Genomic DNA, 18,754 nt, shown 5'->3' with positions numbered 1-18,754 from the left:
GCCAGCATGTTTTAGAAACAGCCCCTCTGGCTGCCATGTGAGAATGATTCAGAGGCCACCGCTCCACACAAGGAGTATCCAGACCTTGGGGACTCCAAGAGGCACATTCTCAGCTCCACAGGCCCTACTTCATCTGCACTGGCTCCTCACCTGCAAATCACCCTCATCTTGACCTCAACTCTGGGAGGAGAGCAGTGTACCGTTTGTGTCCCATCTGACCTCATTCCCTCACGTTTCTGCTCTGCTTCTCCCCTCTAGCCACAAAGGCCATCTTGCCGTTCTTCAAACATACTGGGCATTGCACCCACGTCAGGGCCTTTGCACCTGCTGTTCCCCTCTGTCTGGAATGCTCTTTCCCACAAATCTGCTTGGCTTACTCCCTCACCTCCCTCAGACTTTTGCAGAAATGTCATCTTCCTAGTGAGGCCTTTCTTGATTACCCTATTTAAAACTCCACACACACCCTCATCGGCATTCCCTGTGCCCCTTCCCTTACTTTTTCTCCAAAGCACTTATCACCATTTGATATACCACATGTTTTACTGATGTGATTGTTTGCGTCTTTCTCTGCCTGTTAAGAGGAAAGCACTGTGAGAACTGGGATTTGGGTCTTTTCTGCTTATTGCTATAACCCCAGTCCCCGAACTGCATCTGGGACATCATAGGTGCTTAATAAATACGTGGGAATGAAGGAATAAATGTCATTAACATCAACAGCAACAGGAAATCGGCATGAAGCCCCGCTCTTTTACCATAATTTGTTCCATTTATTGAGTAGCTACCATGAGCTAGGCACTGTACTAAGCGCTTTCCATGCCTCCTCATCTAAGTTAACGGGGACTGGGACCGTGCCGTTGGGAAGGCACTATTTCCATTCTACAGATGAGGAAACCAAGAATCAGGATTACACAGCCAGGACTGACTCCAGAGCCTGAGCCTTGATCACTGGGATCCTCTGCACCCCTCATGGGCAGACGGAGAAACTGAAGCCCCAAACACTGCAGGCACTTTTCCTATCAGTCAGCAAATCAACCCAGGGTCAGAATTAGGACCCTCCTCTTTGCACTGCCCGCTTAGGAGCCCCTTGCAGACATTGCCCTCCCGGGAGCCCATCTGGGCCCCCTTCTCCTCTCCCCTGAAGCTGGTGGGAGTTGGGGTAGGGGCTGCCCCCCATCTCTGTTCACAGCTGTATCCCCTACAGAAATGTACCAGTTCAGCATTCAGGAGTCGGCCCCCATCGGCACGGCTGTGGGACGGGTGAAGGCTGAGGACTCAGACGTGGGCGAGAACACAGATATGACTTACCACCTCAAGGAGGAGAGCGGCAGCGGCGGCCATGTGTTCAAGGTCACCACGGACAGCGACACTCAGGAGGCCATCATTGTAGTGCAGAAGGTGCTGCTTGGGGTGGGGGGTGGGGGGGGTGGCAGACCCAGGGTGGTGGGATGGGGGGGAGGCCTCAGAGCAGCCATGTGGCCCCACCCCACTCCACTCCAGGGATTGGGTCTCTCTGGGGACCCAGGACCCACCTGGAGGAAACAGCGATGGTATCAGTCCCATTTTACAAATGAGAAAATGAGGCACAAAGAAGATAAGCTGCACAGCTAGTTGTGAGAGCCCGGATTCAAACCAGATTGGATCCACGCTCAGAATCACTGTGCTGTGCTCCTTCGAGTGCATGCCCTTCACGCTCATCATTTCTTTTAGTCCTCATGCTTCCCTCTGAAGAGACATCCATTGTTAAGCCCATTTTTACAAGTGAGAAAACAGAGGCATAGAAAAAGAAAAGGGCTCGCCCAAGATCACACCTGTAAGGGGCAGAGTCAGGATTTGAACCCAGGTCTGGTGACTCCAAGCTCTTTCCTTCTTGAGTCTAACAGCCCTCCTCCCCTACTGACTAGCCCAGGAACTAGAAGCTAAAAGAACAAATTCAGGGGTCCCTAGGGGAAGGGGATGGAGGTCAAATGAAAAGCACAAATCCATCTTCTAGAACTTGGTCGTGGGCGTGGCAACTCAGGGCTACTCAGGCCTTTGAGACCATCGCCCCAGCCCTGCTCTCCCACAAGAGGTCAATCCCCTTTACTGGCCTGCGAATGATGGTAGGCCTTTGTACGCCTCCAGGTTGGGAAGCTCACTTCCTGCCATTGTCCAGCTATTTCTCCTTCCATTCGGCCAGAATCTGTCTCCTAAATCTGCTCCCATCAGCCTGGGCCTTGCCTTCTGGGACACGCAGAAACATTTGCACCCTACAGCCCTTCATTCACTCAATAAGCACATATGACCAGCTCTCTATGTGGCCTGGAGGGTTTGAAAAGAGAGAAGACTCCCAGTTTTTTCAGCTCTGCCCAGAAGATTAAAATAGAGTAGCTATTACTTATAATAAATGTATACTATGTGCCAGGCACCCTTCAACAGTTTTTCATGTATTAATCAATCCCTACGACAACCCTCTGAGGTACTATTATTGCCCATTTTATAGAAGAGAAACTGAGGCCGTGGCAATTCAACAATTCGCATCCAAGGTCATGCATCTTATAGAGCAGACTAGGGCTATGAGCCCAGGCAGTCTGGCTCCAGAATCCACCCTTTTAAGCATTATATGGCTTTCAGTCTTCAGAGTTCCATTTGTCCTCTGGAAGATGAGCCCATTTCACAGATGGGGTCCAGCATCACAGAGCAGCAGTCAGGCCCTAAGTCCAGCCTCTGCATTTGCTCTTACCCCCAGGATGCCCCTAACCCCCTCCCCCATCTCAGGCTCCTCCCACCTGCCCCAGCAGTGGCGCCTGAGGCGTCTCGGGGCGCAGAGCCCACGCCTGATTGATGACCTGGCTCCAGAGCCCATCGCTCACTCACAGGCCCGGCTCCGGCCTGCCTCCCTGCATCCTGATTTCCCAGGCAACAGGACAGAGGAAGGAGGTGGCCGTGTTTACTGCTGGAGAAGGTGGGGGCGGGAGATTCTGAGAGAAAAGTGGGTCTCTACGCACAGGGCAGGTCTTTAGGAAGGTCCCTTGCCACCCAGATAGCTCCCCCCACATGTTGGAGGCGCCCAAACCCCACCACTGCTATTTCCCTTTGCTATAAGGCGTTGTCTTTAGAAGGCCGGAGCCAACACATGGCCATAGAGCTCATTCATCGGAAGGTCACCCATCAGCACTCCCTGATGAGAAGCAAGTCTCAGCATGGGTTTAGCCAGATTTCCGAGGAAAGCTTTAAGGCAGCCTGGCTTATCAGGCTCAACTCATATTAGTTGCTGCCGGCTAGGGACCTGGGAAATGTCTTAAGGAGACCCTCACAACTGAGGCTCAGAGAGGCTCAGAGAGGCTAAATAGATTGCCCACAGACACACAGCGAGTCAGCAGCAGATCCAGTGCGCTTTCCTGGCGTGGGGTTAAGGGCCAGGACTCGGGAGCAGCACTGCCTGGGTCTGAATCCTGCCTCTGCCAGTGCCTAACTGCTAAGTGACCTTGGGCCTCGATTTCCTCTCGTGTAAAAGGAGATAATCACAATACAGCCCTCTTACGGATGTCGTAAAATTAGATGGGTAATGCGCTGGTACACAGTAAGCGCTCCGTGAATTAATAAATGCATGAAATGGTCGGACATACTGTGCCTGGGGTGGGGGGGGGGGGTTGGGAAGTCAGATGTCAGCGTCCTTTAGCCCTGATGGGCTGTGTCCCTTGGCAAGACTGTCCCCCGCAGTCTCGATTCGTCCACCTGCAACCAGGGAGGGTTGGTCGGTGGTCTCCCAACAGCCAGTTCCCTGTTGCAGCCCACTACTCCCCGCGCCCCTGCAGAGTCATCGTGACCCTGGGCTGGCTAGGCCCTCTCTGGGCCCACCTCCCCGATGGCTTCTTTCGGGGCGGAGCCCACCCGGCCCACTCACCCGCCCTCTGCTCCCTCCCCGCAGCGCCTGGACTTCGAGTCCCAGCCCGTGCACACCGTGGTCCTGGAGGCCCTCAACAAGTTCGTGGACCCCCGCTTCGCTGACCTGGGCACGTTCCGCGACCAGGCGATCGTGCGCGTGGCCGTGACCGACGTGGACGAGCCCCCCGAGTTCCGGCCGCCCTCCGGCCTCCTGGAGGTGCAGGAGGACGCGCAGGTGGGCTCCCTGGTCGGCGTGGTGACGGCGCGGGACCCCGACGCCGCCAACCGGCCCGTCCGGTGAGACCCCCGCCCGGCGCCACGCCTGCTGCCTGCTCTCCCGCCACCGCCCCGCGGACAGACCGTGGGCAGAGGGGGAGGGGCGGGGGGCGAGGAAGGTGGGGATGGACACAGAGATGCCGCTCAGAGACAAAGGAAACAGATGTGAGAGTGGTCACAGAGAGTCAGGGGACTCAGGACAAGGAGGGAGACCCAGGTTTGACAGACACCGCAGAGTGAACAGGGCTCGGCCCCGGTCCTCTCTGTCCGCGGTGGCTCCCTCGGTGCCCTCGGCCTGTCCATCCACATGCCTATGACCCCCGAGTCCACTCTCTTGCCCACCCTGCCGTCTCAGCAGCTCCCCTTGGCTCCCCTAGGCACCCAGAACTCACCACGTTTGGAACTGAGCTCCAGGTCCCTCCACCAAAAACGATCCCAACCTTCCAGTTGTTGAGATCAAAAATGTTGGAGACACCCTGCCTCCTGTCTCTGTCTCCCACCTCCCTCCAGTCCATCAACAAATCCGGAATCCCACAACCTTCTCCACCTGCGCTGCTACCCACCTGCTACCCCCTGGTCCAGGCCACCATTTTCTCTTACCCCGACCCGCATCCGGATTCCGGCACTCCTCCCCTCCCCCCCACTGGTCTCCCTGCTTCTGCCCCCCCCCCCTTTAATCTAGAACTGGCCTGGGGCCAGACTGATCCTGTCCAAACAGAAATCAGAGCTTGGCCCTCCTCTGCTCAGAGCCCCCCAAAGGCACCCATCTGGCTCAGAACAAAAGACCAAGCTCTCACAGTGCCCCCCAGACCCATGAGATCTGGCCTCACTGTAGCCTCTCAGACCATTCCTCCCGAGGTCCTCCTTCCTAGTTCAGGGGGCTCAGCCACACTCGCCTCCTCACTGCTCCACAGATACACCAAGCTCACTCCACCTCAGGGCCTTTGCAACTGCTAATTCCTCTGCCTAGAATGTTACCCCCTTAATATCCCCACGATTGGTCCGCTGGCTTCCTCCAGGCCTTTGCTCAAAGGTCACCCTCTCAGTGATGCCTTCCCTGACCACTTTTTCTAAAATTTCATCCCCACCCCAACCCCCAGCCCCAACACTTCACATCCCCTTTCCTCATGTCACCCTGTCCTCAGTAGCCTTCCCCACTGAACACGCTACCTAGTTTTCTAACTCCGTTGTGTGTCTCTGCCACTACCAGATAAGCCCCATGAGAGCAGGGAGTTCTGTGTGCTCACCACTTTACCTGATGCCCTGCACTCGGTGGACACTCGCTGACTGCCCTGATGAGTGAATGAAACATAAAAGCAGAGAAAAACTGAGAAAAGAGAGAGAGGCTCAGGGGCCTGGGGAGAGCCCCCACAGTGAGAGGAGGAGGTCGGAGAGAGGGGGGAGCCAGTGGAAAGACCATGAGAGGAACTAAAAGAGGCAGGGGACCTACCTGACCATGTAGAAACAGAGATCATCTGCGGAGAAAGCCAGAAAGGGAAAGAAAGAGAAACAGACACAGGGAGAGAGAGGGGTTAATGGGGGGGGGGGGAGACAGGTGGGTGGAGGGGCAGGGATGCTGCAGCTCTGTTGATGTTTCTGGAAGGGTTTGAGAAGTCCCTGACTGTGGCCCAAATTGGAAGAAAGTCAGGTGGAAGAGACGGGAAGAAAGGTTGTAGCAGAAATGATCCAGAGGAGGTCAGGGATGGGGGGAAGGGCCACTGTTGGACAGACGGGAAGGAGATTCCTGAGCTCCCTCTTCCTCCCTGAAACCGCTGGACATAATCAGTAAGTAATCCCAGAACCAACTATGTGCCAGGCTCTGTGCTGAGCACTGAAGAGAGGGAAAAGGGAAGTTAATTTGAGGATCTATGCATTACATGGTTCCAGATGGGTAACGTTCCCCTCATCATCTATGTGAATGGTTCTCTGAGTTGTACAGTGCACAGCATGTGCAATCTTACATGGCAGCCCTGGGTGACGACAGAGAGATAGATGCCTCCCTGCCTAACTGCCTACAGGCTCTCAGACTGGGAAATACCCTCAGGGGTCTTAAAAGACTTCCTGGAGGAGGCAGGGAATGAACTGAGCTGGTACCTGGCTATGGTCAGGTGTACATACGACGTGAAGGGCAGGCATATGGAGGCCGAGGTAGCTGTGCCTGGAGAAGAGCAGACCGTGATGGCTACAGTGGACTGAGGGAGATGAGGCAGCAAAAGTGAAGTCTGGCAGGCCTCAGGGCAAGCTGAGGAGCTCAGACTCAGGCCAGAGAGCCAGAGGGCCCGGGGTTGCCTCTGCCCTCCTCACTGTCCAAACCGTCCCACTGCCTCTGAGCTCCTCTGCCGCCCTTCCACTCAGGCTGTCGGGACAGTCTGTCAGCAGCCCCCTAGCCTCTGGCTGGGCCACAGACCTCTCTCTCTCCAGGAAGGGATTATCACCCATGTGTGTGAGGAAACCGAGGCCCAGGGAGGGGAGGAGGTGTCCCTGGGCTCTCCTGGGGAGTTGAGAGCCAAGAGTAGGAGCTGAGTCCTCGCCTCCCAGGTTAGTGCTCCTGCCTGCCTGCTCCCCTCCCCTGCACTGTCGCACTCACACCCCCTCTCAGTCTTCTCTCTGCTCCCTCTGTTGGCTTCCCTTCCCTCCGGCTTTTATCTACACTGAAAGGGCCAACTTTGAAACCAGCTTCTCACCTTCTTTCATCTCTCTTTGCTGGCCCCTTCCCTGGGGCTCCTCTGTTGTGGAGGCCATGAGGAGCTTGTGACAGGTCCAATTTAATACCACAAACATTTACCCAACTCCTCCTCATCCTCCGGGAGCCAGGCCTGGGGACAGGAAGATGACTCAGCCAAGGGCAGAGCTGGGGATGAGCGCCCTCTCTGCAGGGGACAGACGCGGAAATGGGAGGCCAGTGAGGGGCCACTGAGAGACAGAAGGGCTCCTCATGGGGCACATGTGCTGCCCAGAGCCCAGCTTGCATCCTCAGCTCCTGGGCTTGCAGGGTTGTGGACTCAGTCAGCACCTACACATTGAGTCAAGGGGGAAACAGTGGTAATAAGACCTCATCCCTGCCCACAGAGAGTTTGCCTTCTCCTGGGGAGAGACAGTCATTGTGCTGATAAGAGCTATGAAGGAGTTAAACAGGGTAATAGGATAAGGATTGGGGCAACAGGGGCTACTATGGATCCAGTAGTCCAGGAGTTGACAGATGAGCTGAGATCAGAATGATAAAGTGAGAGCCAACCTGCAAAGATGTGAGGAAGAGCATTCCGGGTAGCGGGAACAGCAAGTGCAAAGGTCCTGGGGCAGGGGCAGCTTGGTGTGTTCCTGGAGATGAAGACATTAAGTGGTATCCTCAGAGATTTTATAGGTAAAATCTAGGCACACTAGGCACCTGGGAAATACAGAGATGCAGATATGCAGAGCGGTTTTCTGAGTTCCTGCACTGGGGAGAGTGGAAAGTGCCTCATCTTGTTGCATTTCCCCCTCAGGAGTTATCATACGTAGTTTACAGATGAAGAAACTGAAGGTCAGAGAGGAGAAGTGACTCTGCCAGTGTCATTCAGCTTGAAGGGGGGAGGAATGATTTAACCCATGATTGTCTGCTTCCTGAGTTCAGCCTCCTGTTATTTTACCCCAGCTTCTTACTCTCTCTGTGGTTAGGTGTCCTCCCCTGTGCATAAGGCACAGAGATGAATCAGACATAGGCTGACAGGAAGGCTAGGCCCCCATGTGAAGGCATCTAGTGACAGATCTAAGTCGAGTGGTCTTGGGCTGAGGCCGGGGCTTGAGGACTACAGAACTCCAAGGAGGGGCGAGGACTCAATGCACCACCGAGGGGAATGAGCACAGGCTTCTGCATATGGCCCCCAAGCAAGGCTGAGGAGGTGAGGTTGGAACAGGGAGAGGATGCTCCAGGTTGAAGTGATGGTAAGGGCCGGGAAGCAGGAATAGAGTCATGGATTCAGGAGGTTAAGTTCAGCAGCAGGATGATCAGCTGGATGAGCTCATGTCAAGGTGGGCAGAGATGAGGACAGAGGGGCACCTGGGCCAGGCTGGGAAGGACTTGAATATCAGGTGGAGAAGCGGGACTCCATGCTTAGGCAATGGGAAGCCTTGGAAGCTTTGGAGGGAAGGAAGAGAGTGCTCAGATGGGCCCATCTCTGGGTTAGGCAGCCTTGCAGATAGTCAGGCCCTTGATCAGCCCAGCATAGCCCTACACCATGGTGAGTCTTCTTCAAACATCAAAACCAGCAAAGCCTACACTGGACCAGTGGGAGCAAACACCTCATTTCCTCCCAGCACTCCACAGTGGGGTGCAGCAGAAAGTACATGGGCTCTGGAATCAAAGAAGACTTGGGTTGGAATCTCAGCTCAGTTGTAGAACCATGGGAAGATCACTGGACCTACTGCAAGCCTCAGTTTTCCCATCTCTAGAATGGGCATCATGATAGTACCTGCCTCATTCATTTATTCAAAAATTAGGTATTAAATGCCTACTGTATTCTACTAGGTTCTGTGCTCGGTGCTCCCAGGGTTGGAGGGAGGCTTGTTTGGCACATAGTAGGCCCTCAGGAAATGAACATTAAACATTTTCCTTGTGGCCTGTACACCCATTTCTACCCTTCAATCTGCAACTTGTACTAATCACGTACAAATTCCCAGGCATCATGTCTTAAGCTTGTGTGGGGGAGGGCAGGTATGTAGAAAGAATCGCAGATGGGGTGGAGTGAGCAGAGAGGAATCCCTGGTGGGGGGGAGGGGAGCCCCTTCTGCATCTGAAGAGACTCTTCGTCTAGTAGCTCAGGTGGGGGCTGCATCATTCAGCCTGCTGTGCGCATGTGTACATGAGCCTCCACAAGGGAGCCCTGGGAAGGCTGCACACGCAGGAGCCTGTTGCCTTCCGTATCTCTCATGCCTGTGCGTGCGCTGTGTGCACATATTGATGCGGACAAAACCCACATAGTGCCCGGCCAGGCCAGGAAGCAGGACCCTCCCCACATCCCCCACCCTAACCTTGACAACGGCAGCACTTTGTGCAGTTGGAGTGTGTCCGAGTGCAGGTGTGCCAGGCTGGCCCTCAGGAGGGTGCCCTTAGACGAGGCCCTGAACAGACCTGGGTGTCCACTCACCAGCCCTTTGACCCAGGGCAAGGCACCTGGCTTCTCTTAGCCCAGTCTCCTCACCTGTGAAATGGGGGTGATAACAGTGCCTGGGAAGATGGGAGGAGCTCATGCACGTAAAGGCCTTCTGCAGGCCTGGCACGAAGTCTTGCTGGCAAAAAAAAGTCAGAGCAAATCCACAGGTCATGCGGCAGGCGCCCAGCACTGCTTGAAGTGTTCCACGGGTAGCTACTTGTCCAACCCTCGGAGCTGCTCAGTAAGGTAAGCATTATTATTATCTCCATTTTTAAGAGGAGGAAACCCAAGAACAGAGAGATCAAGTGATTTACCCAAGGCCACACAGCTAGGTTTCAAACAGGCAGATGGGCACCAGATCCGCGCTCCTGACCATCATTCTGGGTCCTCCCTTGCACGCATGCACAGACATGCACACACACGCACCACACACTAGCTGACAGCTACCCACACTCTGTCTGCACTCCACCCGCACAGGCTCCGGGTCCCCTCCCTGCCGTCCAGGTCCTGGCCGACTGAATGAGGAGCCGGACCTTCTAGATCCACAGCTGCCTCCCGCCCTTCTCAGCCTGCTGGAGATACTGCAACGTCCGCTGTCAGCACATGGGGCCTCCCACCCCCGGGGGCACACAGACCACACACCCGGTTGGAGGGCCTCCCCTGTCCCCCTTACCAGACGATTCTGAATAATAATTAGAATAACAATCATTCTCTCTCACGGAGTAATTTTCCTGGAGCTCAGCTAGGCACCTTATCCCCCAGCTAGGCATTTAATCCTCCCAGCAACTTGCAAGGTAGGATTATCATCTCCATTTTGCTCAAAATTAAAGTTCAAAGATTGAAGTGACTTATCAGGGGCATTGTGGACTTGGATCCATACCTAGGCCTAAGCAGCTGCCTCTTGAGCCTTAGCTTTTCCAACAGCAAAGCAGGACCACACACAGACACACATGCACACCACTCACATATTCAGGTCACACACACACACACACACACACACACTTTCCGCCCACAACACCGACCAGACGCACAACTCATGCACCTACACGTGAGGTCCATAAGCCTCCCCTCTCCCGCCCCCCATGTTTGCCAGGCCACGCTCCTTGCTTCATGCCGCGCCCCTCCACCCCTCCCTCCCACTCACTGGCTGGCTTCCTGAGCTGCAACAAAACCACCGGGGCTCAGCCAGCCACACTGACCTGCAGCCCCAAGTCTTTTGCTGGTTAATGGCAGGTCCCTGCGGCCCGCCCCATGGCCTTGGGAACAGCTGCCTCCACTTAGATTCAGCTCCCCGCCTTCCCCTCCAGGAGGGAACAGAAGAGAAAAACTGGGAGGAGAGAAAAGACAAGGGAGTTCTAAGCAGGAATGGGAGAAGCAAGAAGATGGCAGGCATCCTCCCACAAGCTCTGCCTCATGCCCAGGCCTGACCCAGTGTTCAGGAGCCCCAGGCTGTGTCAGGCCCTGGCCCTCTCCTGGTCTCCATTCTCCCAGGAGAATCGGGGAGGATCCTTCCAGCCGAGCTGACACTCGGAGCCTGGTTCTACCTCCTTTGGACCCAAACATCTGATAGGCCCAGGCTGGGGACAAAGAGGATCTGAGGCTCCATGCTTTGCAGCTTTGGGTGGTTCAATGAGCTAAAAAAGAACTCTGGGTAGAGAGTCCCAAATTTGGGTACAAATACCAATTCTGTGACAGTTCCTGTGCAGTTTTGAGCAGGGTCATCACTAGCCCACAGGGCATCTTTGCATAAATAAGAAAAAGATCCCTTTTGAGGAGATCCTCCCTCAGCTAGGACACATGGCAAGCTGAACACTGGTTAGACTTTAACCCCATTTCACCCCTTCAGCCTGGTTGGTACCTTTGTGCAGGATACAACCTGCTCAACCACACTTGGCAGTCCTACACTTGGCAAGTTTCCTTTCTGAGCCTCAGTGTCTTCATCTGCAAAACAGGGAAGATCCCATCAGCTTCACAGGATGCCAGGCAGGGACCTCATCTGTCTCATTTGCCCTTTTATCCCTGGGACCTAGCACAGAGCAGAACAGAGAAGGCACTCAGTTAATGTCTAAGCATAAAGAAACGCAGGGAGGAATGGCTAAAGGAAAAGCAGGCTACAAATTACTAAGTGCTGTGCCAGTGGAAGGAAGTATCTTGGGTCTGAAGCCCCCCATACACTTTTGCCTAGGTCAGGAGGCCCCAGGTTGGTCAGGGGCAAGGGGGATGTGGGCTTAGCAGCTTAGGGACAGGGAGGAGAGTTGATGGGAGCTCAGGAAACTGGCGGTAATGCCCACCATACCCATACACACAGCCTTTTACAGTTGGCCTTAGCTTTCACCATCTTTGCCTCCACCCCAGTAACTATGAAAAGAATAAGGGATGTCACGTATGCCTATGCCCAGACTCATGAATTAGCTCCTCTAACCCACACCAGTGTGAGGGAGTACAGATCACCCCCTTTTCCAGATAAGCAAATGGAGGCCAGGGAGGTCCAGTGACTTGTCCAAGGTCACACAGGTGGAGTAAGTAGCCTAGGATTCAAACGCAGCTCTGATTACTCTCAGATGCGGGCAGTGCCACTGGGTGTCATTATTCCCATTCAACAGATGAGGAATGAGGCCCGCGGAAGTTGTAATGCAGCTAAGCCCCACTATAGGGTCGCTTCAGGGCTTTGCGCCTTCAGCAGGGGGCGTTTCTGGCGCCCTCGCCTCCCTGGGCCTCAGTTTCCCCCTCTAGGAGATGGGGAAAGGATCCCTTTCCTCCCTGTGGGAGGGCCCGGGTGGTTCAGGCTGAGCTCCGCCCCGCCAAGCTTCTTTGTCCTCGCCGCACAATGCGTGCGCTCTTGCTTGGCATTCGAGGCCTTTGTGGGCCGCGCAGCCTGGCGGCGCCCCCGCCCGCGTTATCAGCGCGGGGAAGCGGCGGCCGGAGCTGGCGGGGCCTCTCTGGGCCGCCGCCCGAGACATGTGTTGGACACGGGCCTTTCAGGCCTGGAGCCGCCGCACAAAGGCCCGGGAAGAAGGCGAACAAAGGGCTTTTTCACGCGGCAACTGAAAAGCCGCAGATTAGCTCGCGCGTGCTGCGCCGGCGGGGAGGGGCCGCCGGCCGTCCCCCCGGACCCCTCGCCACCGCTCTCGCTCAGCCGTGTGGCCGGGCTGGGGCCTCCACGCCGACCCCCTCTCTCCTGCTCAGAATTCCCCTCGCGCCCCCCGCGCCCCAGGACACGTCCAAGCCCTGGATCCCGCGCCCCGCGGGTGCCAGTGCCACCCTCTGCCTGCTCCTCCGTTGGACGCGCTGGGCGCCGTTAGCCGTTCTCTGAGTAATTCCTGCCCGCCATTCTCTGAATGATTCATCGCCCCTCTGTTCCCCCCACCCGCCCCCCCACCAGCCCCGCCCCCTTCCCAAGCCCAATTTGAGGGTCAGCTCTTAGGGAAAGATAAGAATCGAATATGCAGTGAGTGCCAGGGACTTTGCCCACTTCCAGCCTCACAACTGTGGGGTGCAAATTATTAGCCCCATTACCCAGCAGAGGAAACCGAGGCTCAGAAAGGTTGAGGGTGGCCCGTGGTCACACGGCGGGTACCGGTGCAGCAGAGATGCAAACCCACATCCCTTCCCACCCCTCCTCTCTTGGAAAGGGTGTCTCTGCTCCTGGTGTCTCCCAGGCAGATGATGCCTCTTTTGGGGGGTGGGGGAAGGCTGGTGGACTTGGGCACGGGCTCCACCTGGCGCCAGGGCACCTTCAATCAGCCCCACCCTGCCTCCCTCAGGTATGCCATTGACCGCGACTCGGATTTAGACCAGATCTTTGATATCGATGCGGACACGGGCGTCATCGTGACGGGCAAGGGGCTGGACCGCGAGACGGCGGGCTGGCACAATATCACCGTGCTGGCCATGGAGGCGGGTGAGCCGGGGGGCGGGGCGAATACTGGGGCGGGGCGAAGGCCGTGTGATGGGCGGGGCTGAGGCGGGGCAAAGAGAAAGAAACCGGGCACAGATGGCCGGGTTGCGGGAGGCGAAAGCTGATGCGGAGGAACAAAGACCTGGGAAGGATCCCAAGCCAAAAGGCGAGAGCTGGTCTGGAAGCTGACTTTCTTCCGTCAGCATTTATTGAGCACCCACTACATACGAAGCCCTGTTTTAGACACTGAGGATACAGCCTTGAACAAGACAGAAAAGCTCTTGTCTTTGTGGGGGAGCGCTAGATTGTCAGCAAACAGGTGTACATATGTCAGATGATGTGAAGTGCTAGTGAGAAACCGGGAAGGAAGAGAGCCGGGGAAGGGGATTGGGAAGAAGAGGGTGTTGTTCCTCTTAGAAGAAGGCCTCTCTGAGAAGGAGCCATTTCAACAGAGACCTTAGGAAAGTGAGGAAGTCGTGCCCATGTCCGAGGGAAGAGTGTTCTAAGCAGAGGGAACAGCCAATGCAAAGGCCCTGAGGTGGTAGTTTGCCCAGCATATTGGAGGAATGGCAAGGAAACCAGTGTGGTTGGCGAGGGGCAGAGTGATCAGCCGTTGTAAGTGCTTTGGACTTTACTCTGAATAAGGTGGGAATCACAGGACAGGGCCACCATTTGAGCTGAGGAGGGACATTACCTGACAGGATACCTCTGGCCGCTGCATGAGAATAGATCCTTTGGGGGGTGAAGGAGGAAGTTAAATGTGATAGTGGCAAGAAGACAAGACCGTGTCCTGGCCCAGGGCTACAGCCATGGAGGAAGTGAGATGTGGTCAGCTTTGGGGGACAGGCTGAAAATGGCACCCCGGGATTTTCTGATGGAATGACTGATGTGGAGATAAGAGATAGAGAGGGGGTCCGGGACTACTTCAAGGTGCTTGGCCTGGCTTTCTGGAAGAGTGCGCGCCTGTGCACGCGTGTGCGCGTGCGTGTGTGTGTGCGCGCGTGCACCACGGGCAGTTTGGTGCAGCACGGGTAAGCTGCAAGAGAAAGAGGGGAGGCTCTATGCATGGGGTCCAGATAAGTAAGGCCATGGAGGTGTGGGGCTGAGACCACGGGGTTCGCAGAGGCCCAGGAGAGGGGAGGTGGCAGCTGCAGGCCTCCTCCAAAACCAGAGCAATGCTGCCTGGACCTGGTCTCCAAGCCCCCCCCCCCCCCCCCCCCCCCCGCCATCAGCTCTCAACGTCCAGGAGCCTGCAGAGCTGCCAGTAAGCAGTCATGACAGCAGAGAGACTCAGAGCCTCTGAGCCTCGGGTGCGTGGGTGGGCGACATTCAAACTTGCCCCTGCGTGCACTTGAGGGGGTGGCCCAAGCCCCTCCTGGCCCTGCGAGCCCCCCACCAGCCTTCCTCCTCCTCCCCTTGCCGGCGCCCTCCCACTTTGCAGGCCCCACCGGCCGTGGGCCAAGGAAGTCCCTATGCTGAAGTTCCCTCCGTCTCTTTCAACTTCAGTTTAAAAGAAAATACAAAGCTGGCTCAAACCTCAGTGCCTGCTACTCGGGAGCCTTTGAATCCACTCCTCCACCGCATGAAAGGAAAGTAACAAAGGTGGCTGGAGAGGAAGTGGCGGCTGGACTGGGGGGGAGGAGAGCTCCCACTCCTTCCCTCCCTGCTCCCTGGGCGGCCAGGGGAGACTGGCCTGGCTGCTGGGCAGAGAGCCCCCTCTCCCTGCCCACAGATACATCTCCCCCCACATGTCCGGCTCGGCACCCTGCCTGACGTCCCACTCGGGTTAAGCATTGTGCTTCTGGCCCAGTGGGTCTCTTTGCAGGGAGCAGCTAGACTGGTATACAAAGTCTATAATGCTGCCATTTCACAGAAGAAAGGATGTGGAGGGGACTCTCCCACAAACATTTTACAGTGTTGACCTCATCCATATTCTGGGCTGGAGGCTTTCTAGTGTGGACTTCTACTGAATCATGATCAGTAACCCATCAGCACCCACTTTACTGATGGGAAGATCGAGACTCAGAGAGGAAACTTGCCCAAGGATGTGCGGTGGCAGAGCTGGGATTTGGAGCAAGTCTGCCTAGTTCCCTCCGCAGCAAGGCCACGTGAGCTCCCTTTCCCGGGTACTCTCTGCAATCTGAGCCCCCCCACCCACCCACCCACCAGTGCCTAGCAACCCACCATGGGGAAGATGAGGCTCTGGAAGGAGACTGATCACTGGGCTAGAGACCCTCCCGCCTGAGCTGCAATCAACAACCCCTGCCCAACCCTCACCAGGTATTAATCAATGAGAAAACGAATGGCTCCCGCTTCACAGAGCTAATGGGGGGATTCAATAGGATCATGCATGGAAAGAACTTGCCTAGTACTTAATAAGTGCTCAATTAGTGGTATCTATCGATCCTGACTCTGTGCACTTGACTACAAGCACCAACTCTGTGCAAGGCATTTTACAGTAGTGCGCTCACTCGTTGAATCTTCCCACCTAAGAGGTGTCGGTTCTGCCCTTATCCCCAACGTATGGATGAGAGGTGAAGTCATTTGTCCAAATTCCCAGCCCCAGCCTGTCTGACTCCAAAGCCCGGCTCTTACCCAGATGCCCCTCAAGTCATGTTTTTTTGGTGCCAGGCACGAATCCAGGAGTGTCACAAATAATCCACCGACTCCAGCTTCTTGCCATCTCTGCAAGACAAGGGCAAAATTATTATCCCCACTTTACAGAAGAGGAAATAAAAGCTCAGGGCGGAACAGCGATGGTTCCAAGGTCATGGAGCAAATCCACACAGGGTCAGGGCTCCACCCCCAGACCTCCTGCTTCCTAGCAGCCAGCCCTAGCCCCAAGGGCAATGCCAGGGGGTCTGCCTGCCCGTGGCCTCCTGCTGAAGCATCCATTTGGCTTCCTCAGAAACAGAGGATGCTGGTGGGGTCATGGTGGCCCCGCCTGCTCTGGGCGTAACAAACCTGAGGTGACAAGAATCAGAGGGGAAATATTTATACACAGTGGCGGAGCTTGGCGAGCACCTTGGAGAAGGCTGCACTGGGTCGGGAGCCACCGCCGCTGTCATACTGGATTACCTCAAAGACTCCCCAGCCACTTAGTATGCCGGCTCCCCTCTCCCCGAACTTCTGAGTCATCCATTCTGCCCATGCAAACGCTCCTTCCACTGACATTATCTTTAACGTTTTGTAATCATGAAATATTAATGACCGATACTGAATTTAAAGTACAATTTGTGTCTGAATCCTTCGGTGGAAAGGGCAGTTGTAAAGGGACAGTCTTCAAAGAGTTGGGGGTGCGGACTTGGAAGGCCAGTGCTGGGGGGGTTCCAGGGGCCGCATCCGGCCCCCCTCCTCCAGGGTCGTCTGGCCCTAAGCTGGTCTGGAGTGGGGGAGGGGGCAGGTCTCTAGCCACCAGGAATAGCAAAGTGTTAACTAGATTAGCGAGAAGCTTCCCCATCTGGGTCACCCCAGGCCAAGTACGTCTTACAGCACCCTGGTTTTTCCTGCAAACCACGGAGCACTCGTCATGATTTATATATGTATTTGTGTGAGTATTTAGTTAATCTCTTCTCCCCAGGACGCTGTACCTTCCACGAGGGCAGGGTCTTGTCTGCATCTGCGCTATTTATACCAGGCCTGGCACTTAGTAGGCGTGTGTAAATACTTACTGAACGAATGGATAAAGGGGCTGGCCCACCGAGTGAGGAAAGCAGGGTGGCGTGACACGTGAAAACTGGGGTCAGTTGCACCGTTCCCAGCTGTCTGCGCTTGGACGGGTCACTCCCCCTTTCATTGCCTTACTTTTCTCATCTGTAAAATGGCACTGTGTTAGATGGCTGTAAAGATAATAATTTTTTTTAAGATTTTTATTTATTTATTTGAGAAAGAGAGAGTGAGCGAGAGAGAGCAAGCACGAGCAGAGGGAGAGGGAGAAGCAGACTCTCCGCTGAGTAGGGAGCCCAACATGGGGCCTGATCCCCATGGGATCATGACCTGAGCTGAAAGCAGACGCTTAACCGACTGAGCCACCCAGACGCCCCAAAGATTATAATTTACGATATCTTTACAATAATAGCAGCTTCTGCTTGTTTGAAGCTTACGATGTGCCAGACATCATCCTGAATGTTGTATATAAAGCATCTCATGTCATGAACGTTAGAATCTGTGTATGTAAAATGACTAGCATGGTTCCTGACACACGGTACTTGTGATTCATAGCCAGAGAAAAGAATCTGAGGGAAGAAGGAATGTCAGAGATGATGGACTCCAGCCCCCACCCCCACCCTCACTTCACTGCTGGGGAGACTAAGCCCAAGGAAGGGAAGCAACTGGCCCAAGTCCAGCAGTGAGGCCCTATGACTCCCAGTCCAATGCTCCTTAGGAGGACAAGAGGGATGGGGGTGAGAGCTTGCAGTGGGATGAGACTCAGAGTGCTCAGTTGCCACGAGGACACCCCCCGCTCCCCACATGTCTACCCCCAGCTAGTGTTTCCAGAGGGCCTCTCCTCACCGCCCATCCCGGTCTGGGTGCTGGGATCTGGTGGTAAACAAGGCTTGGCCACTGACCTCGGAGCTCACAGGTAGGCGGGGGAGAGACACATCGACAGCCAGTGACAACACAGAGCGGAAGGGGGCAGTGGGCACTCAGGAGGAGCAGGGAAGGACTTGCCCACCCAGAGGGGAAGGAGGCCAAAAATCTTTCCCAAAGGAGGGGACATCTGAATTGGGTCTCAAAGGCTGAGGAAAGGGAGTTTGGGTGCTCGAGGCAGAAAGACTCAGAAGCTCAGCCGTCCACTGGCCATTCTGAGAATGGGGAGACTGGGGCGGGGGCAGAGGCTGGGGTGGGGGACGGCTGGAGCAGGCGAGGTGAGGTGAGCATGCAGACGTTCACTGGCTCTCTACAGGAAGGGCTCTCAATGTCCTCTGAGGAGCCATTCATCTGCTGGAGACAGCAGGGAACCAAGGCAGGTCTTAGAGCAGCGGAGTGACATGGTCAGATGTGCGGGCCCAGTGTTCACTCGGACTCATGGGTGAACAGGAGGGGGCTGGCCTGGAGCAGGAGGGCACATGGGAGGCTGTGGTGAAGCCTCAGGCTTAGACAGGAGCTGGGGGTGTCAGGGCAGGGCTAGGACGGGCAGGGAAGCTGAGTGTGGTGCCATCTGGGGAAGAGGCTTGGCACAGTCCTGCATGGAAGGGGCTGCTTCAGGAGGCACTGAGCTCCCCATCACCAGAGGTGTGTAAATCAGGCCTGGGCTCCTCTTAGACCGGGTAACTCCCGGAATCCTGTGCCCCCTGAGTCCCTAACAGAGGCAGACCGGAATAAAGATTTTGTCGTGTCTATGGGGTCTCCAGAGGACAGCCCAGAACGTCAGGACCAGCTCAGCCCTAGGAAGGAAAACTTTCTCCCAACCCCCCATTCCAGAGTCCCTGATTCACCCCGAAGTCCTCCTTTATCCTTTGGAGGACTACACAACGCCCCCCACCCCAACAAAGTCGAAGCCTCCGGTCTCCCCTGGGAAGCCAAAGAGATAATCAAAGCCCTGAGAGAGACAGAGAAGGGTGCCCAAACCTCCTGCTCCCACTAA

General features: G+C 55.6%; 1 protein-coding gene across 1 annotated transcript in view; it reads left to right on the top strand.

The window, feature by feature from the left end:
* The window catches only part of CDH22 (cadherin 22), a 66,991-nt gene that overhangs the window by 31,990 nt on the left and 16,247 nt on the right, over nucleotides 1-18,754 (top strand). The window contains exons 5-7 of the mRNA XM_045883884.2: nucleotides 1,202-1,395; nucleotides 3,908-4,161; nucleotides 13,034-13,170. Of these exons, the coding sequence (XP_045739840.2) occupies nucleotides 1,202-1,395; nucleotides 3,908-4,161; nucleotides 13,034-13,170 (585 nt within the window). The remainder of the gene's footprint in view (nucleotides 1-1,201; nucleotides 1,396-3,907; nucleotides 4,162-13,033; nucleotides 13,171-18,754) is intronic.

Source organism: Mirounga angustirostris, unplaced genomic scaffold, assembly GCF_029215605.1.
Source record: "Mirounga angustirostris isolate CCGP_5_RB_7025 unplaced genomic scaffold, mMirAng1.0.hap1 SCAF_10, whole genome shotgun sequence".
Taxonomy (NCBI): Eukaryota; Metazoa; Chordata; class Mammalia; order Carnivora; family Phocidae; genus Mirounga; species Mirounga angustirostris.
This window is presented reverse-complemented; position numbering and strand designations above follow the sequence as displayed.